This window comes from Carcharhinus amblyrhynchos, chromosome 10 (genome assembly GCF_965287045.1).
Source record: "Carcharhinus amblyrhynchos chromosome 10, sCarAmb.v2.hapA, whole genome shotgun sequence".
Taxonomy (NCBI): Eukaryota; Metazoa; Chordata; class Chondrichthyes; order Carcharhiniformes; family Carcharhinidae; genus Carcharhinus; species Carcharhinus amblyrhynchos.
In genome coordinates this window covers 75,567,521-75,589,656 of record NC_137333.1, presented here as the reverse complement: position 1 = coordinate 75,589,656, position 22,136 = coordinate 75,567,521, and the positions used below count along the sequence as shown (strand labels likewise).

General features: G+C 42.7%; 1 protein-coding gene across 1 annotated transcript in view; it reads right to left on the bottom strand.

Moving 5' to 3' along the window:
• Window positions 1-2,353: 2,353 nt before the first annotated feature.
• Window positions 2,354-22,136, bottom strand: part of LOC145349305 (sialic acid-binding Ig-like lectin 14) — a 75,826-nt gene continuing 56,043 nt past the window's right edge. The window contains exon 11 of the mRNA XM_080197806.1: window positions 2,354-2,623. Within this exon, the coding sequence (XP_080053932.1) occupies window positions 2,354-2,623 (270 nt within the window). The remainder of the gene's footprint in view (window positions 2,624-22,136) is intronic.

Sequence of the window (22,136 nt, the reverse complement as noted above, 5' to 3'; positions counted from 1 at the left end):
GTCAGACTTCTTACTGTGTTTACCCCAGTCCAACGCTGGCATCTCCACATCATTTTTATATCCATCCAGACAGGCAGGAAGAGCCTTGGCTGAATGGCTTTGATATCCTTTCACCTATAAAAGATGATGGACATTTCAGATGGGGGTGTCTTCACCTTTCCTGATGACTGAAGAGTCATTAGACTGAAGAGACCAACCCTTGAGAGGCAGGTTGCCACAAATGCCAGACACGAAGCTACCAAGCATCGTTGTGTGTTGTTGTTTTCAGCAATGGTATCTGTTGCTAAGCTGCTGTGTCCATTGCTCACCATGGTGGTGCAGGCCAGCTCACAGGAGGTGTCACAATTTTCCCCTGATTCCAGGTAGTGACTCGGGGTGTGATCATCTATATCCATGGTCGGACAGACATGTCTTCATGACGTCACGTCTGCACGCACCCTTGAAGTAGAGTTTTACAATCAGACAAGACCGAAAGCTCATCATGTCCTGATGAACCTCACTTCACTGCTGATGATGCACCCATATGGAAATCCAGAGAGAGTCATCCACTGCCTCACCCACACCCCATAACTTGCCCTCCATGACGAGAAAACCATGGCCATGAGACAAGATATTGCTTCTCAGCCTCTGGCTAAATGTAGCATTCCTCCAATATCAGCCTGGATTATAAACTCAAATTCTGAAATGAAGTTCAAGCCTTCATCTTTTCGACTCAGAATGGTGTCAGTGAGCCAAGTGGACTCGAGTGCAATCTGCTGGATGCAGTGAGCTATAACTTGTCAAGGGCAGGACTGATGAGATTACAGGGACCAGAACACTCTAGATGCTGGCAAGAACTGATGAAGCCTGTTCAGGTTTTGCCAATATTGGCCAGGATTCTGTGGCCATTCACGCCCTGCTGCTGCTGACAGCAAGAATGGAGAATTTGACATTCAGCCAAACTCCCTTTCACTGCAGCGGGACCGGAGAATCCTGGCTGTAGGGGAGGTCGGAAAATCCAGCCTCTCGAATCGGAGGCAATTGCAGCTAAACAGTGACTTAACATCCAAACAATAAGTAGCTTAATAAATTCATTGTTACCAGGATTCAGCTGTACCTCTGGAATGTTTTGTTTTCCTGGCTTGTGTAGCTGTCAAATAAAACATGAGAGAATATTATTCATATCAGTTTGAGGTACTTTGAATAATATTTATCCAAATTAAGCTTCGTGCACTGTGTAAACTAGTTTTGTGTTGTTAAGGTGGGCTGAGGATAGGGCAGCTGGTCTCGAGATACTGTGTGTTTGCAGAGTTCTTTGTCAGTAAATATCACACCCAATTCCCGGCCACTTACTGCTGTTTTTCAGCCTTCTGGATCTCTGTCAAACAATTCATCTTTTCCTCATTACAGAAAACCACTACCCAAAGTGGCACCAGTCTGCCTTCTAACCATGTCCATTAATCATGCTGTAGAAATCAATTCTTTTTCTAGTCATAAATAAATGTGATTAGTTCTGACATCTCCACAATCAATAGTATTATGTAATCCATTTCTGGTATTAAAATCTGACTTTGCTCCTTCATTCACTTTGTTCTCCATGAAAATAAAAGTGGGGGGGAATGGTCGTGTGTGGGAGGAATTTCTGCCTGACTTCCCAAGTTGCCAGCCCGAATTTGTCTACCCGCCTCCCTGCACCGTGACTATTCTTTATACATAAGCCCAGACAGTGAGTCTTGTCAATTCAATTGGTGGATGTTTCAAACACTTATTATCGAGCAGTCTTATGTCCATGGCCAGAATTTTATGTCCAAAGTTTGGGCTTGTGCCTGATCTGGAAATACACAAAACTGTCGAGTGTGCATCCTGATGTCATTATACGCTCGCACAATATTTCAGTAAATGTGCGTGAGCTGGATGTGTTTTCACTGTGCCTTAAGCTAACATTTGCTGGTCCAATCTCTTGGTGCTTCCACCCCCCTCCTCACTCTTCACTGACAGTAGCATTAGAGGTAGATTGCCGACTGAGCTGTTTTGTTGGCCTTAGCGATTGCCTTTTGGCCAGCAGGGCCTGAGTATGGTGCACTCAGCAACATGACTGGGCATACCTCAGTTGTCATAGACTCTGAGCATGGCATGGTGACTGGCAGAGAGGTGGACCCACAAAAACACCTGGCACTCCTCCGCCAGTGTGAGGTCTGTCTGTACCTCTCTGCTCACCATTAATGATTGGGCTTCTGGCTGAGAGAGTGGGTGCTGCATTCTTCTCTCACACTGGCAGTGAGCTCCTGAGGTCATTGTTTGTATGGAGTTTGCAGGTCTGGCCATAAACCCATTAACCACTGAGTCTGAACCAGGAGATGCCTCTCCGTGAGAGTCACCATCTCTCAACAAATGAGGCTGTGGACTCAGAGCTCATGGTCAATGCAGCGCTCATGCTCTGCATGGACTCCTCCATGACAGAGACCATGGCACGCACACCCTCAGGGGTCTCCGCCAGATCTCCCCGCTCATCCCACTGGACATCTGAAATCTTCTGCATGATAGACATCTCCAGAGGCTCCTCATCTACCTGGGACTCAGCATTGTCCTGATTTCCAACAGTTTTCCAAATGCTGGCATCTTGGGCAATCTCTGCCTCCACTTTCTTCTCATGCAAAGACAAAAGAACAAAGAACAAAGAAAATTACAGCACAGGAACAGGCCCTTCGGCCCTCCAAGACTGCACCAACCATGCTGCTCAACTGAACTAAAACACCCTATCCTTCCGGCACCATATCCTGCTATTCCCATCCTATTCATGTGTTTTTCAAAATGCCCCTTAAAGTCACTATTGTAGTTGCTTCCACTACCTCCTCCAGCAGCTAGTTCCAGGCACCCACTCCTCTTTGTGTAAAAAACTTGCCTCATACATCTCCCTTAAACCCTGCCCCTTGCACCTTAAATCTTTGCCCCCTAGTAATTGACCTTTCCACCCTGGGAAAAAGCTTCTCACTATCCACTCTGTCCATTCCCTTCATAATCTTGTAGACTTCTATCTGAGATTGCCCCTCAATCTCTGTTGTTCCAGTAAGAACAAACCAAGTTTCTCCAACCTCTCTTCATAGTTAATGTCCTCCATACCAGGCAACATCCTGATAAATCTTTTCTCTACCCTGTCTAAAGCCTCCACATCCTTTTGGTAGTGTGGCGACCAGAATTGAACACTGTATTCCAAGTGCGGCCTAACTAGGGTTCTATAAAGCTGCAAAATGACTTGCCAATTTTTAAACTCAATGCCCTGGCCGATGAAGGGAACAGGCTGTCTGCCTTCTTGACTACCTTTTCCACTGCGTTGCCACTTTCAGTGACCTGTGTACCTGTACACCCAGATCCCTCTGCCTATCAATACTCTTAAGGATTCTACCATTTACTGTATATTTCCTATCTGGATTAGACCTTTCAAAATGCATTACCTCACATTTGTCTGAATTAAACTCCACCTGCCATCTCTCTGCCCAAGTCTCCAACCAATCTATATCCTGCTGTATCCTCTGATGGTCCTCACCACTATCTGCAAATCCACCAACTTTTGTGCCATCTGCAAACTTACTAATCAATCCAGTTACACTTTCCTCCAAATTATTTATATATATTACAAACAGCAAAAACACTGATCCCTGAGGAATGCAACTTGTTACAGCCCTCCATTCAGAAATGCACCCTTCCACTGTGACCCTCCATTTTCTGTGACTGAGTTAGTTATGTATTCATCTTGCCAGCTCATCTCTGATCCCACGCAATTTCAACTTCTGAACCAGTGTACCATGAGAAATCTTGTCAAAGGCCTTACTGATATCCATGTAGACAACATCCACTGCCCTAACCTCATCAATCACTTTCATCACTTCCTCGAAAAACTCAATCAAGTTAGTGAGACACAACCTCCCCTTCACAAAACCATGTTGCCTTTTGCTAATATGTCCATTTATTTCCAAGTGGGAGTAGCTCTTATCTTGAAGAATCCTCTCCAATAATTTCCCTACCACTGATGTAAGGTTCACCAGCCTGTAATTGCCTGGATTATTCTTGCTATCTTTCTTAAACAAAGGAACAAAATTGGCTATTCTCCAATCATCTGGGACATCCCCTGTATCCCAGGGTGGCTACAAAGATTTTTCTTTGATTGGAAGCCATTTCAAGCAGGCTGCTTTATTCTGGATGGTGTTGTTGGAGCTGCACACATCCAGATAAGTGGAGGCTGTTCCATCACACTCCTGACTTATGCCTTGTAGGTGATGGCCAGGCTTTGGAGAGTCGAGAAGTGAATTAATTTCCACAGGATTCTCAGCTTCTGACCTGCTCTTGCATTAACAGTGGTTATATGGCTAGTCCAGTTCAGTTTTTGGTCAATGTTAATCCCAGGTTCTTGATAGTCATTGAATGGCAGGGACTGATGGTTAGGTTCTCTCTTGTTGCAGATGGCTATTGTCTGGCCCTTGTGTGGTACGAATGATACTTGTCACTTATCAGCCCATGCCTGAATGTTGTCCAGATATCCCTCCATTTGGACATGGACTGCTTCAGTATCTGAGGAATGTTGAATGGTGCTGAACACTGAGCAATCATTAGTGACCATCCCCACTTCTGCATTTGGAAGCAAGGATCCTGATGAATTAAATCTTTCCCGGGCCCAGGTAGCACTTCTAAAAGTAATTTAGTCTGAAATCATGTAAATCAATAAGGATGTGAGCTTAAACCTGGTACCTCCTTAGTTCTTTGCACATATCTCTGTAACAATGCATTGACCAACTCGGCAATTGGAGTACAAAATCTTTTTCTGATGATAATTTCATGTTTTAGTGCACTTGTTGGCATTCCTACCATCAAACCACTTCTGCGATCTACAAAGAGTTTCAATTCAGTTGCTGGGTTTAGTCATTAATGCTGAGGGGCAAAGATATGTGAGAAAACCATTGTAATGTCAGATTGTGAAATAGTGCTTCCTCATATCAGTTGATGTCTGGTGACTGAAAGGACAGAGTTGTTACAAATCAGCACTGCCCCCCCCACCCCCACAACCTTCGTCCCCCCCTCCCCCCCAGACCCTCCCTGGCACTTAAATGTGGGTGCTGTGAGTCAGAACTTTGCATTTCAAACACCTGTCATTTCCTTTAAAAGGTCAAAGAGAGGTGAAGGACCGACAATTAAAATCAAGATTACTTGCATCTTTACCTAATCTGCATGCAATCAGTCAAGGAGGACTTGGATCTCCGACAAATCATTTTCAAATCTCTTTGATGTAGATGTGACATTTTTTTAACTGATCTTTGCAGTAGGATGCTGTGAATACTGATTAATATTGTATTTATGCTCTGAGGCCCATAGATACAAGCCACAGCTGGCAACACTGGAGAAAAGCCACGAGCTGCAAATTGCACCCTGCTCACAGAAATCATCTTCACGAGTCACACTTGCACGTACGTTCAGAACTCCAGCCCATGACTGTTCAGCTCAGAACATTGAGGAGAACTCTGTAGCTAATTGACAATGTAACCAAGATTAAAATTGAAATTAGTATCAAATCTAGAAGATGTAAACCAAACTCCTTGATGCAATACTGCAGTGCCTTGTAGTTTCAGAAGCGAGGGCGGCTTGGTGGCACAGTGGTTATCTCTGCTGCCTCACAGCGCCAGGGACCTGGGTTCGATTCCTGGCTTGGGTCACTGCTTGTGTGGGATTTGCACATTCTCCCTGTGTCTGTGTGGGTTTCCTCCCACGTTCCAAAGATGAGCGGGTTAGGTAGATTAATCATGCTAAATTGCCTCTTGGTGTTGGGGGACTAGCTAGGGCAAATGCATGGGGTTGTGGGGATAGGCCGTGGATGGGATTATGACCTGTGTAGACTTGATGGGCCTAATGGCCTCCTTCTGCACTGCTGGATTCTATAACTCTATAAGAATGTTACTGTTGCCCGGTTACTATCCGAAATGTGGGATGAGATTGAAGCCTCAAAATCGCTTATTTCTTGTTTCTCTGGAGACTACAAATTAGTTTTTGTGAGCACTGCTCTTAAGGCCCATCCTGAATTGCCCTTGAGATGCTGGTGGTGAGCTGTCCTTTCAGTCCATCTGATTTGAGTACACCCACACAATCCTATTAGGGAATGTAGGAGAAATAGTCTGTGAATGTTTCCTATTGGTTACCAGAATTGCTACAGAAGTATAGTAAGTTACACTCTGTGACTCTGACCATAACATACTTTTGTCCCTTATCCTTTTGATGTCCTAGTTTTTGACACAGTTGATGACGCTATCCTCCCCCAAAGCTTCTACTCCATTCATGCAGATACCATAGAGTCCTTATAGGCAGAAGGAGACCAGCTGGCCCTTCGGGCCTGCACCAACCCTCTGAAAGAGCATCTTACCCAGGCCCACACTCAAGAAGCTTGACACCATCCATTTCCCCTCCAAGTCACATCCTGATTTGGAAAAAATATTACCGATCCTTCACTGTCAGTTGGTCCATATCCTAAAACTCCTAACTCTAACCTCTACCTATAACACATGGATTGCAGTGGTTGAAGGAGTCATTATAGCACCACCTTCTGAAAGGCAATTAAGGATGGACAATAAATGTGACTATGCCAGTAATACTCACATACCATGAACAAATGGTAAAACAATTCTCTCTTTTAAGAAATGTTCTGCTTTTCCTTTCTTCCTCAGTGAATAAATTCGCACTCCACAACATAACTAACTATCTCGTCCAATCACTGAACTGCTTATATACCTTTGTAGCCTCTTTGACCCACTTTACAGCTTACTTACAGCTTTGTATTATCAATCAAACATTGATGCATTGTCCTAAATAAAGGTCTCAGTATATGGTATTGATTGTTCATGTTAACAGTTGGGGCCTAAGCTGATTCTGCAGCATGCTACTAGTTGCGCCCTCTCTTCCTAAAAATGACCCACTTATTCCTACTTTATGCTTTCTGTCTCTTTAATCCATCGCCCCAATCTCATGAGCTCCAATCTTGTTTAACAACCTCTTGCGTGGTACATATAGCATGGCTCCTGAAAGTCCAGATATATTAGATTCACTGGATCCCCAATCTCTACTTTGTTAGTTACTCTCTCAACAAACTAGAACCATAGAAAATTACAGCTCAGAAGCAGGTCTTTTGGCCCTTCTTGTCTGTGCTGTACCATTTTTTGCCTAGTCCCACTGACCTGCACTTGGACCATATCCCTCCACATCCCTCTCATCCATGAACCCGTCCAAGTTTTTCTTAAATGTTAAAAGTGACCCCCCCATTTACCACTTTTTCCGGCAGCTCATTCCACACTCCCACCACTCTCTGCGTGAAGAATCCCCCACTAATATTCCCTTTAAACTTTTCTCTTTTCACCCTTAACCCATGCTCTCTGGTTTTTTTTCTGCTCTAGCCTCAGTGGAAAAAACCTGCTTGCATTCACTCTATTTATACCTATCGAAATCTTATACACCTCTATCAAATCTCCCCTCATTCCTCTACGCTCCAGGGAATAAAGTCCTAACCTATTCAATCTCTCTCTGTAACTCAGTTTCTCATGTCCCAGCAATATGTTCAACATGATTTCCATTTCTTAAAACTGCATTTGCTCTGTCTAATCATATTATGATTTTCAAAATGCCCTGTTACCACATTCTTAATAACAATACTTCCCTGTTTCTGATGTCAGGCTAACTGGCTTTTAGTTCCCTGTTATTGTATACTTGGAGACATGACACTCATGAGCATTTTGGTAAAATTGAATGGAACTTCATTCATGTTGTGTGTTCACTCTCTTTATGCACTGCTTCTCTCCGTTTCCCGCTCTATGTCTCATTACGTCGATTGTGTGCATGCGTGAATGGGGTCAAAGCTCGTGAGAATACGTGCTAATTTGATTTGATTTATTATTGCCACATATATTGAGATACAGTAAAAAGTACTGTTTCTTGTGCGCTACATAGATAAAACATGCATAGAGTACCTATGGGAGAAGGAAAGGAGAGGGTGCAGAATATAGTGTTATAATCACACAGTTTTAAAAGCATAGGATGAGAGTGAAAGACAGAATTGGAGAGTGTGCTGAGGACAGCGCTTTGCATTCACTACTACTGCAGAGCTCTACAGTGAGCCAAAACATAACAATAATGTTCTCTCCCCCTCCTGGCTGCACATTTGCTACTCTGCAATCCACATGCACCAGTCTGGGATCTAGGGAATTCTGTAAGATCAAAACCAATGCATCCACTATTTCTGCAGCTGCCTCTTTTAAATTGCTCCAGGAAATTTATTGCTTTTTAGCCCATTAATTTCTCCAATATTTTTACTTTATTAATCTTAATTATTTCAAGCTCCTCACTCTCAATAGACCCTTGGTTTTCTACCATTTATGGTATCTGACTCTCACAGTTTCTGGTATCGTATTAATTTGGAATCAGTGCTTGTTCGGCATTTCTATCTCAAAGAGTCATTATGGGTGCTGTGTCAATGGATCAAATATTGACATGATCTTTGTACTGAGGCAACTGCACCAATAGTGTCATAAGAACATAAGAACATAAGAAATAGGAGCAGGAGTAGGCCATCTTGCCCTTCGAGCCTGCCCCGCCATTCAATAAGATCATGGCTGATCTGTCGTAGCTCAGTTCCACATTCCCGCCCTCTCCCCATAACCCTTAATCCCCTCGCTTATCAAAAACCCATCAACCCGCGTCTTAAAAATATTTAGCGAGGCAGCCTCCACCACCTCAACGGGCAGAGAATTCCAGAGATTCACCACCCTTTGAGTGAAGAAGTTCCCCCACAACTCCGTTCTAAACCGCCCCCCCTTTATCTTGAGGCTGTGCCCCCTAGTCCTACTGACATTTCTGAGCGGTAAGAGTCTCTCCACCTCTATCCTATCCATCCCATTCATCAGCTTATATGTCTCAATGAGATCTCCCCTCATTCTTCTAAACTCTAACGAGTACAAGCCTAGTTTATTCAGCCTCTCCTCATAGCTCAACCCCCTCAATTCCGGTATCAGCCGAGTAAACCTCCTCTGCACTCCCTCCAAGGCCAAAATATCCTTGCATAAGTACGGCAACCAAAACTGCACACAGTACTCCAGCTGCGGCCTCACCAATGCCCTATACAGCTGCAGCAAGACCTCCCTACTTTTATATTCAATCCCCCTCGCTATGAAGGCCAGCATCCCATTTGCCTTCCTGACCACCTGCTGCACCTGCAAGCTGGGTTTTTGCGACCCATGCACAAGGACCCCAAGGTCCCTTTGCACCGTCACCTGCTGCAGTTTTTCGCCACGTAGTACACTCTGATTTCTCTTGATCCTATAAATATTTTAGTGTCCAGGGAAGGAAATCTTCTTCATGCTTTTTTTAATAGATATTTTTCAAGGTTTTTTGATCCACTAAGCGGAAAATGTTTTATCCAGCTGCTGGAGAGAGTTTGTTGCCCTTTGCCCCACCATGTCCCGCCCTTCCCCATCCCACCACACACCTTCAGTTTCCCATAGTCCAAAGAGCTAACCATATTTTTCCAGAATTCATTCATAGAATGCTGGCTAGACCAGCATTTGTTGCCCATTCTTAGTTGCCCTTGAGAAGGTGTTGAGCTGCCTCCTTGAACCGCGACAGTTCCTGTGGTGTAGGTACACCTACAGTGCTGTTAGGGAGTGAATTTCAAGATTTTGACCTTATGACAGTGAAGAAGATATGAAATATTCCCAAATAAGGATGGTGAGTGAATTGGAAGGGAACTTCCAGGTGGTGGTGTTCCCAGATATCTGCTGCTCTTGTCCTACTAGGTGGTGGTCATCATGAGTTTGGAAGGTACTGCCTAGGAGCAGTGGTGAGTTCCTGCAGTGCACCTTGTACATGATACACACACAGCTGCCATTGTGCATTAGTGGCAGAAGGATTAAATATTTGTGGAAGGTGTAGCAATCAACTAGGCTGCTTTTTCCTGGATGTTGTCAAGCTTCTTGAGTGTTGTTGGTGCTGCACCCATCCAGGCAAGTTGAGAGTTACAATGATTCAGAAAGCTTGGCTGGAAAGGAACATAGTTTATTACAGAAGGCAAATATTTACTGTTAGCTACGTCTGCTATTCATTTACCCAATGCTTATGTGTGACTGAAGATAACTTGATGGCAGCAAATCATAGAATCATAGAAACCCTACAGTGCAGAAAGAGGCCATTTGGCCCATCGAGTCTGCACTGACCACAATCCCACCAAAGCCCTACCCCATATCCCTACATATTTACCCGCTAATCCCTCTAACTTGTGCATCTCACGACTCCATGGGGCAATTTTCAACATGTCCAATCAACATAACCCGCACATCTTTGGACCTCAGCAATGGGTACTGGGTCAAACTGTACATGTTATTATAACAATTAGTGAAACTATTAAGTAAGACAATTGCTACAGATCTCATCATTCACAGTTTACAGCTATGAATTCACAGTGAAGCCAGAATTGAGGTAATATTTGTGCCGACAGCAATCCTATCTTAATTGCAGCAGAATATTTACCCAAACTTCGATAACTACTGATGTTGCCCACATACAGCATATGTTTCCACTGGGAAGTTAAGAGTTTAAGAAATAGGAGCAGAATAAGGGCATGCAGCCCCTTGAATCTACTCTGCTTTTCAATTAAGATCATGGCTGATCCTGTATCGCAACTCTACTTTTTCCTCCAACCTTATATCCTTCAATTCTCTTACAGTCCAAAAGTCGATCTGAGTCTTGTATATATTTAACTGTGCAGGGTGGCGGTGGTGCACTGGTATTGTCATTGGACTAGTAATTCAGAGATCTTGAGACCAAGGTTTGAATCCCACCATAGCAGATAGTGAAGTTTGAATTCAATAAAAATCTGGTGTTAAAAGTTGAATGAAGCCATTGGCTATTGTCACAAAAAAACCATCCGATTCAATAATGTTCTTTAGGGAAGGAAATCTGCTGTACTGATCTTATTGCAGCAGACCTGGTCTCAAGAACAATTAGGAACTGATAGCAAATGCTTGTGCGAGTGATGCCAATAAGTTAAGTTTTAAAAAACTGGTTGAGCATCCTTCTAGTTCACAGCCCTCTGAGTGAGGAAATTTCTCCTAATCTCAGTCCTAAATTCTGAAACAGCCTTTCAGTAAAGAGCATCACTCATTCTTCTAAACTCCAGCCTTGTCTATAGAATGGATATGGCGAAGAGTATTTAAGCCTCCCAACTGATGTCTCTCATCAATGCTAACTAACAAAGTGGTGCTATAGCATCTCTGCAAGGATTAGGGGTTTCAGTAGCAGAAGAGAAAGATTAATAAAAAATCAGAGGGAAAACTGAAGGGGGTGAAAAGGAAGTTTATTCAAGCAAAAGAATGGCACCATCTTGAACAATTACTTGATAAATTTTATTGATTTGTTCAACAGATGATGATATCATAACCTGCGTTAAAAGGCTTTGCTCATGCTACTTATTCAGACAAAAGTTTTTAGGAAAGGTATGGATTGTCTGAAGTTCATTTAATTGGAGCTCTGCAAGCAGTCCTGGACCACATGGTGTAGAAGTTGTTTTTGTTTCAATAACCTTCCTTTATAAGAGAAGGTAACAAGTACTTCAAAACAATTAGTATTCAGATTAGTAGCCTTGTTACCTGAGGCTGACTATACGATAGAATATCAAGCATAAATGAAAGCCTTTTAAAAACAGGCTAAATAACAAAAATATTTGCAATGGCGTATGGTAGTTAAAGCACCAACAAATTCAGCAGATTTTGTTAAGGAAAAGATTGAAGTTGATAAAATTAATTCTAGAGATCCAACCAACAATACTTAGCAATTTCCAGCTTAAATCCATAATCAGTTCCTATAATTATTGAATAGCTTTCTATTAGAATTCAAAATTATTTATGTATTTAGAAAATACAACAGATGCAGTCCAAAGATGTGCGGGTTAGGTGGATTGGCCAAGCTAAATTGCCCCTTAATGTCAGGGGGACTAGCCAGGGTAAATGCATAGGGTTATGGGGGTAGGGTCTGAGTGGAATTGTAGTCAGTGCAGACTTGATGGGCTGAATGGCCATCTTTTGCACGCTAGGCTTCTATGATTCTAAGTGAGACATGTTCATAAAGCTGCTCCTCCACCCAAGCAGAGGTTAGTCAAGCACTTTTTTATCCAGACCCCCTTGAACACTCTTTTTGCAATTTGTTGGAGGCTGAAGATTTTAAACGTAAAGTAAGAAAATGATAGAAACGATCAAGTTGGATTACACAAATCATTATCTACACAGAACTTTATCCCCTGTTTAGCCAGTGGTGCCCATATCTGTGAACAAATAGCTACACAAAAGTAAGTTTGTGTGCTGAGTGATGTGCCAGAATGGGTTTGAGAAGGCAGGGTGAGGGGGTTGGAGTGATATGCTCATCAGTACGCAGGGGCTTATGCCATTGCTTACCTTTCCTATCTGTGTAGGTCACTGAATTACTTCTTGAACTGGACCCAGGAGGGTGGTACTTCTTCCTCCCATTGCTCGAGAAGAGAATTTCCCTCTGGCCCCTCATAACTCCCAGCAGCACATTCAGGGTGGGGTCAGTGAACTGGCACACACCCTTTGCCTGAATCAATTCCATTGAAACTTTTTCCCAACTCCAACTGCTTCCATTTGCATGTTTAGATTGTCAGTTTTAATACTGGTGTTCAGATCATATTGCACGGGAAATCGTAATGCTTTGTGGCATTAACTAAATGAGAAACCCAGAGATCAGAAGTTGATGAAATGGTTGAATTAAAAAGCTGCTGACAGATGTATAGTATTATGGTTGTGAGGATTAATGTGTGGGACCGTGTAAATAGCATCTGCTATAATGTTATTGTAAGAGACACTTGAGCAAGAATTGCGCGCAAGAACGTTCCTGGCTTCAATATCAGGTCGTATAGATCTGTACAGAGTTCAGTTGTACCTAATGATCCAGTTATTGTTTACATGTGCCTATGTCCCAGTAATCATTCCTCAGCTAGACCAAAAAGAGGTTAGCACTGCTGCCTGACAGCACCAGGGACTCATGTTCGATTCCCAGCTTGGATCACTGTCTGTGTGAAGTTTGCACATTCTCCCTGTGGCTGCGTGGGTTTCCTCTGCGTACTTTGGTTTTCCTCCCACAGTCTGAAAGATGTGCTGGTTAGGTGCATTGACCCAAACAGGTGTCAGAATGTGGCGACTAAGGGAATTTTACAGTAACTTCATTGCAATGTTAATGTAAGGTTTACTTCTGACTAATAAATAAACTTTACTTTTTTTACTTTTCATGGTGGCAGCAGTGACGGACTCCAAAACCCTGACAATTCAACTTCAAAGAAGACTTGTAAAAATGACACCAAAATTGAACAACTCCATAAGACACAGTTGAAGATCTTCAAACCTGCTCCCTAGATGAAGTAGACACAGGGAGAGGTAGCAAATCAACTTTTAAAGTCATCCAAGACTGCACCACAACACATGGTGGTCATTGAAGAAAATTCCAAATCTGTAATTGTAGGCTGTGCAAGGAAACTGACACACTGGAGGAAACCCATGCAGACCATGGGGAGGATGTGTAGTCTGTGCCAAGTCTGCACGTTCTCCCCTTGTCTGCCTGGGTTTCCTCCGGGTGCTCTGGTTTCCTCCCATAGTCCAAAACACCTGCTGGTTAGGTGTGTTGACCATGCAAAATTCTCCCTCAGTGTACCCGAAAGGTGCTGGAGATTGGTGACTAGGGGATTTTCACAATAACTTCATTGCAGGGCTAATATAAGCCTACTTGTGACACTAATAAATAAATAAACTTAAACTCAGGTTGATGAACTAAGCAAAGATTGTGGAACTGGTAACCATTCTTAAAAAAGGATTTGAGCTGTGCGCTGTGCAGGCAGCACTGGGAAAACCAATCCTTTCCTAACAAGGCTGGATTCTGATAAACACTGCAATCCGTGTCCCAGATTGGCATCCTTACACATGGTCACCATGAATTAGCACAAACAGGAAAAGAAAAACCTCAGCTGCAAATATTTAATGCTCCAGGGGATGGGATTGAAGAGATCACTGAAATAACTTCAAGCAAAGCAATTTCAATGGTTTTGCAGGATTTAAGAAATAAATATCTCTCAGGGAGAGACAGTGATGCAGTGGGTCTTGGTGGGAGGCTGAACAGCTGCAAATAGAGTCATAGAAGTTAACAGCATGGAACCGGCCCTTCAGCCCAACTTGTCCATGCCATCCAGTTTTTACCACTAAGCTGGTCCCAATTGCCCAAATTTTGCCCATATACTTCTATACCCATCTTATCCATGTATCTGCCTAAATGTTTTTTAAAAAACAAAATGAAACCTGCCTCTCGTACTGCCTCTACTGGAAAGAAAAAACATAAAATTTCAGGTAAACCACTTAAAAGCTTTGATAAGCTTTGGATAGTAAATCAGTGTCACCTCAGAGGTTTGGACACATGGAAGGACCAAATCAAACTCAAAATTGACCACTTCAGTTAAAAAGAATTTTGAGGTCCTGAATTGCTACAATGAGCCTAAAGCTGAATAGGTCAACACATTACTTGACTCCATAGAAACAGTAGCAGGTAATGTTATTGCAAAACTGGGCATCAATGAGACCACTGATGAATTTAAAGTCTTAAATAAGCTTTTGATAACTATTTCACCCTGAGGAGTAGTGAGATCCTGGAAAGGGCCAAATTCAACAGAAGGGTCCAGAAGCCAAGTAAACCAGTGGATGCTTTTATTAATGACCTTTACAGACTGGCTGAAGGAAATAAGCTTGGGAACCTACAAACAGATTTATTACAAGACCACAGTGTAGTAAGTGTTACTCATGAATCCCTATCACATCTATTGCAATCTAAGGATGATCTTAGGGAAAGCAATGCAGCTGATGAGACAGACAGAGATCCATAAACAGAACAGGGCAATACTGAGAGGGGAAGGTGAATGTGACCGTGAAATCGTCAGCAACCGTACAATTTCTTCAGACCAGGAATATAAAAGAAACATAAGAAAAGAAGGTACAAGTTGAAGGGAAAGTACAACGTGCCATAAAACCATGCCAGTGCTGTGGCACAAGAAAGACGCACAGGTGCAAGAAATGCCCTGCAAACATGGCAGATTGCTTTATCTCCAGAGGAATCAGTCTTTTTGGGAAGATTTGACGAAGTAAAAATATTGGCTGGAATTCTGTGGCCAGTCATGCCTCACGGCCACTGTCAGTGAGAGTGGAGAATTTGGCGCTCAGCCAAAACTCTATTCACTGCAGCGGGACCAGAGAACCCAACCCTTTAACTTTACAGATGTCAAAGAGAATGTCTTAAGACTGTTAATGAAGTTGAAGGAATTCAATAAGGGTTTCCGAGTGAGATCAGTAACATCAGTTATGCATTCTGAAACACAGATATCAAGGTCAGTAGAAATATCACCAATTTCAAACTAGTCACTGGAGTAAATGTAATAGTTTTATCAAAGAACCTTGCTTATGAATACATTGCCTGTAGCCAAAGGAAACTCAGCTATCGGGTATGGAAGGGATCAAGCTAAAAGTTAGGGGAAAGTTACGGGCAACATTCCAGTGCAAAGGAAAGCAGATACTGGGAACATTGGACATCCTACAGAATCAGAAATTCTCTTTTCAAAGTAGAAAAGTTTGTATAGACCTCGCTCTCATCAGAAAAGTGGAAGAAGTCAATCAGCAAGTATTAAAGGGTGACTTCAGAAATAATTCCCTGAAGTTATCCACCTGCAATGAAGATCTGGGTATTGTCTTCAGTGCTGACATTTTGTCACTCTTCATAGAGTCTGAGCATTCAGCTACTGTAAAAAGTCTGACAACACCAGGTTTTAGTCCAACCTATTTATTTGATAATATACTCGCAAGCTTTCGAGGGGTTACCCTCTTCGTCAGGTGAATGGAGAGTTCTGGCCTCAGACAGAGCATATAAAGCACAGACAGTTTAGAGATTACTGATTAAAATGCGAATCCTTACACCTAACCTGCTGTTCAAGACCTGAAGTGGCTGATAATGTGAGTGGTAGGAGCACTGATCACAGTTTAAAGAGATGTGTATTGTCTCCAGACAGTACAGTAAGTGAGGTTTTGCAAACCCAGGCAAGTCACGGGGGTTACAGATAGTGCGACATGAACCCAAGATCCCTGTTGAGACCGTCCTCATGTGTGCGGAACTTGGCTATCAGTCTCTGCTCAGCGACTCTGCGCTGTCGTGTGTTGTGAAGGCCGCCTTGGAGAATGCTTACCCGAAGGTCAGAGGCTGAATGCCCGTGACCACTGAAGTGTTCGCCAACAGGAAGGGAACAGTCTTGCCTGGTGACTGTCGAGCGATGTTCATTCATCCGTTGTCGTAGCGTCTGCATGGTCTCCCCAATGTACCATGCTTCGGGACATCCTTTCTTGCAACGTATCAGGTAGACAATGTTGGCCGAGTTGCAAGAGTATTTACCGTGTACCTGGTGGATGGTATTCTCACGTGTGATGATGGTATCCATGTCGATGATCCGGCATGTCTTGCAGAGGTTGCTGTGACAGGGTTGTGTGGTATTGTGGTCACTGTTCTCCTGAAGGCTGGGTAGTTTGCTGCGAACAATGGTCTGTTTGAGGTTGTGTGGTTGTCTGAAAGCAAGAAGTGGGGGTGTGGGGATGGCCCTGGCGAGATGTTCGTCTTCATTCAGCTACTGGGCCAGAGGATGTGCCAGGAGAGAGGAGTGAGCTCACATACAGCGATTGAACATTGAACAATTAGACTGAGAGTGATCATTCATCACATCTGTAGTATCACCTCAGAAATGGAAGATGAAAACCTGGCAACAGAATTCTCTGTTCAAATATTACATTTATCCAACAGGGGTAACCTTTTAGAAAGTGCACCGATCCATCCACCAAAAATGGTCATCAAGGATGTAGCATCAAAGAAGTCATAAACTGGCCTGGAAGTAAGCCATGCAATGTCTGCCTTTTTTCCCAGGGAAGAGAGTGACCTTATTGATAATGCTGTTCTGCTGGATTTTGAGGGAAACCAAGACTTTGATCAGGTGGATTCCTCATAGCTTCCCATGCGGCCCAAAGAATTACTTCTGGGGCTAGAAGTCCAGGGTTTTCTTACAGTTCAAGAATGAGAGACTGCAGAATCACCACTCCAGAGGTAAGCAAAGAAAGAGGGAAAATTCAAGAGGCAAGGTTAGGGAGCATGCAAAAAAGACAGGGATAACCTGCAAACTCAAACCAAGATAGAGAGACATGTGACAGCAAAGAGGGGAAAAGCATCAAGTTCAGACCCAGAAGCTGGACCTTGCTAAAGAAGGAATCGTAGTCCAGGATGATGACAATCAACAGTGATCTTATTTAGTACATACCTCGGAAGGTACCATATGAAGAAACCAGAGGAATATTATTTCTGTTCATCAAAGAAAAGTATCAGCCATATATTTGGAAGAACCAGATGTTGAGTCAGAAATTAACAAAGAATCAAATGCTACAACTCTCAATGGAGACCATCCAATCAAAGAAAAGAAGTTCAAGGAGAGACCACTGATCTTCCAGCAAAATTGCTGGAAAATCTCAGCCCATCTGACAGCATCTGTGGCTGATCTTCCAAGCCTGACAAGGAGCCGATGAGGGAGAGCTGTGAAACTTCCTAACAGAGTGAAGGTGTGAACTCAGAGATTTATGGGGGAGATGGAGAAATATGTAAATATCAATATAAATATGAGATGTACTATTCGGCTTGTAAGGATTAATGTGTGGAACAGTGTAAATAGCACCTCCCATAGTGATGATGTAAGAAAGCACATATATGATCAAGAGTCATGAGGGAGATTCTTCCTAGCATCAGCAGTGGAATACTTAGTCATGTACATGCGTTTATAGTTCAGCTGTATCTAATAAACCTGCTATTGTTTAGGCCTACCTATATCTCAGCAATCGTTTCTCAGCCAGATCAACAAACATACAACAAGATGGACTGAACATATGTCTGGGTTTCCCACATCCATGCTTTCCCAGCATATCTGCACATTAAAATTCAACTTTAACTGTAACAGGTAGATCAATTTTATTTAAGTTATCTCTGCAAGGTCATTTCAGGGTCAGACTTTAGTCAGTAAGAAGTGGAATTCAGTTTTATTCGGCAGAGAGTTCTATGTGTAATAGACTGTCTCACAGTCTGTACTGTACAGAGCCACTCCTTTATTACTTCCAGCATTTATTTTAATTGCTACTCTAGTGAGGCACGGTGGCACATTGGTTAGCACTGCAGCTTCACAGCACCAGGGACCTAGGTTTGACTCGTGGCTTGGGTCACTGTCTGTGCGGAGTTTTCATGTTCTCCCTGCATGTGCCTGGGTTTCCTCCGACAAAATAAAAGACGAGCTGGTTAGGTGCATTGGCCATGCTAAATTCTCACTCAATGTACCTGAACAGGCGCCAGAGTGTGGCGACTTGGGGATTTTCACAGTAACCTCTTTGCAGTGTTAATGTAAGCCTACTTGTGACACTAATAAACAAACTAAACTATTATTATTGCATCAGGTCCAGCATTATATTTATTCTTGGAATGCAACGAAATCACAGATAATCACAGGTATTCTTTGTTTAAATGGATGAAATGGTCTAATGATAAAAAATTAATTACCTCTTCCTATGATTCCTAACTTTTGAGATTTTATAAATTAAATGTGGTCTTAATTATGTGGGGTTTTTTTTGCACAGTTTTTGCAGTGTCATTGGAAGCATGGGAATTTTTGCATATTTAATAGATGAGATGCAGGACATTGAGTTACAACAATGAGCCAACCAGGATTTGCCTGTAATAATATTGGGTTACTTGTTAACAAGGCTCTGAACAGCTCGAAGACATATGGGAGGAGATAGCAGAGAGGGTCAATGTAATGTCACACATCAAGTGTGCTTGGGATGAAAGGAAGCAGCTGACCCGGGCAGTACTGCAAGGATCAACAAGCAATCTTACAGTGAATTGTTCCACGACAAGGTCAGAAGATAAATATGAATGAGGAGGCTCTGACCATTCACAAAGTCTTTATCAGAGCATCCAATTACTCCATAAGTGCTTCCAGCAACTTTTGCCTCCATGTCTATATTGCAAGTCAATGTCAGAATGAAAAAAGATTCCCAGACATCAGTCCTAACTTTATCTTTCATTGCAATCCAACAAATAACCTGACATACACCTCTGTGCCATTTTATAAAAATCTCCTACCTAAATTCCAACAACTAAACATTTAACATTTGAAGTGTTCCTTATGAAGTTCCAATAGAACAAACTAACATTGATAAGAAATTAAATCAGGCCACATTTATGAGTATATTCTTAACATTTCATTTGTATCAATAAAGAAATGATCATATGCAGAATTCCTTCTGTAAGAAGCTACTCTTGCTTCTAGTTTCTGTTTCTATGTTAATCACGACACAATAAAGAAGCAAACATCAAAGTGCCTCAGAGATATAAATATATGTTATTATTACATCAAGTCCTGGTGAGAAGATAAGCGTCGTTCTGTTTCAAGTACTGCAGCATTTGCCCTGAAATACGTAAGGATTGCGTAATGACAGTTACAGAATACTTTGCGAGGGATATATTGGAATTCAGTAATTACTGATAGGTGAGGATGTACAGGGGATCTGCCTCCAAAATGCAAGCCCAAAGCCTCCACAAAAAGGGTGTACAGAGTGTGGGGGGAGTTGGAGGATATTACTGAGCTAAGCTAAGCACTCAGTACCTCAATGTCAGTAATGTTTGTGTGCAGACTCACTCATGTCTAGTATTGATAATGTTGTAGCATTTTACATAACCTAATAATTACAATGTGGCATGTTTGCTTCCCAGAAAGATGGCAAGCAGTGACTAAAAAATGAGCAATCCCATGATTCAAGGGTGATATCTACTCAGCTTTGTATGACAAGCCCCCCAAAAAAACTTAAGTTACTCAGTGGTCAGAGTCTGGTTCCCAGCAGGCCCCAGGGTTTCTATGCAAGCACGAGCCAGAGAATGGCCACACCCACACGGCTTGTTTTTCACAACTATAGGTGGGGAACTGCACATGTGCAGTTCATTTCTTTGACTCTGCAGATCAGAAATAGTGTGTGAAACTGGAGGTCAGGGTCCCTGAGGAGGGTTGCCCCTTCAGGGGGATGGTCCTAAACCAAGAAGCAGATCGCAAGCCAGGAGTAGGAAAGAAAGCGAATGTCCTTGAAGGAACTTCAAGTTGAGAGATAGGGGCAGCATGGTTGCACAGTGGTTAGCACTGCTGCCTCACAGCTCCAGGGACCAGGGTTCGATTCCTGGCTTGGGTCATTGTCTGTGCGGAGTCTGCACGTTCTCCCTGTGTCTGCGTGGGTTTCCTGCAGGTGCTCTGGTTTCCTCCCACAGTCCAAACACGTGTGGGTTAGGTTGATTGGCCATGCTAAATTGCCCCTTAGTGTCCTTGGATGTGTAGGTTAGAGGGATTAGCGGGGTAAATATGTGAGGATACGGGAGTAGGGCCTAGGCGGGATTGTTGTTGGTGTAGGCACAAGGGGTCGAATAGCCTCCTTCTGCACTGTTGGGTATCTATGACAGGCATCTGAAACATGTCCCATTAAGTAAAGTTAAAAGTAAGGAGCAGAGCAGTTGGCTCTGAGTTAAAGAGAGAAAGCTGTGGGAAGCAGTTAAGCTTGCATTGAAAGAACACATTCAGACTAAAAGTCTTTATCTATATAGAACCCAGACAGAAATCTCTAGGTTGTCCCTATCCTCACATTTACCTTTGTAAAATCACCATCCGTGGAAATGTCTCGCAGCATTTAGCACAACATTTACATTTTAGCCATCCAGCTGGAGCATATCCCATTGTCCAAATTCCAGAAGCTTTAGTTGAACAGGCCTAATGTCTATTTAATGACTGGTCTAGCATACCCAATGTCTCGATGTAGCTGCTTTTAGGTGGTGGATGTGAATGTTGCAAACATGTGACAAACAACAGTTCCAACACAGACGCAATCTCGAATCAGACAACCTAACAACCTTAATAAAAGCGAACTATTGCAGATGCTGGAAATCTGAAATAAAACAGAAAAAGCTGGGAAACCCCAGCAGGTCTGGCAGCGTCTGTGGAGAGAGAAACAGAGTTAACATTTCAAGGCCGAATGATATGGCTGGGATTGTTGTCAGTGAAGGCTCGATGGCCCAAATGACCTCCTTCTGCATTGTAGGGATTCTATGAAACTTCCGACCCTTCTTTCTCTAAGAAATATTAATGCTGTCAAGAAAGTGGATATTTTAATTCCTCAATCATAGACCATTTACGCTGATGGGGTTACAACTATTTCTATTAATAGAATCTTAAAATCATAGAATATTGCAGCACCAAGAAAGGCCTTTGGCCCATCGTGTCTGTCCCAGCTCTTTAAAAGAAACTCCAATCAGTCTCACTCCCTTTCCATTCTCCAGATCCTTGCCTTTACACTTCCTTTAATTATTTATCCCTTCCCTTTTGAAAATTATGATTAAATCTTCTACCATCATGGTTCATAACATCACCATAGATCATAACAACTTGCCGCAAAAACGATTTCCCCCTCATGCCATTCAATTTCTATTTTGCAAGTTATTTTCAATTTGTGTCATCTGATTAATAATGTTGAACACACATATTGAATCTCCCATTCACCTTCACAGCTCCAAGAAATACAACCCCTAATGCTGGGCAGAGGATGATGTCAAACCATATTTAATTTGTACTGTTATCCATGAAGTTTAGTCTCTTTCCATCCCCAACAGTCAGTATGGAGAGGTGGCAATGACCTGGTGGTATTATCACTAGACTATTAATCCAGAAACTCAGCTAATGTCCTGGGGACCTGGGTTCGAATTGTGCCATGGCAATCGCGGAATTTGAATTCAATAGAAAATATGTGGAATTAACAATCTACTGATGACTGTGAAAACATTGCTGTTTGTCGGAGAAACCCATCTGGTTCACTAATATTCTTTAGGGAAGGAAATCTGCAGTCTTTATCTGGCCTGGCCTACATGTGTCTCCAATGTAGCAATATGGTTGACTCTCTACTGCCTTCAGGCAACGAGGGATGGGCAATAAA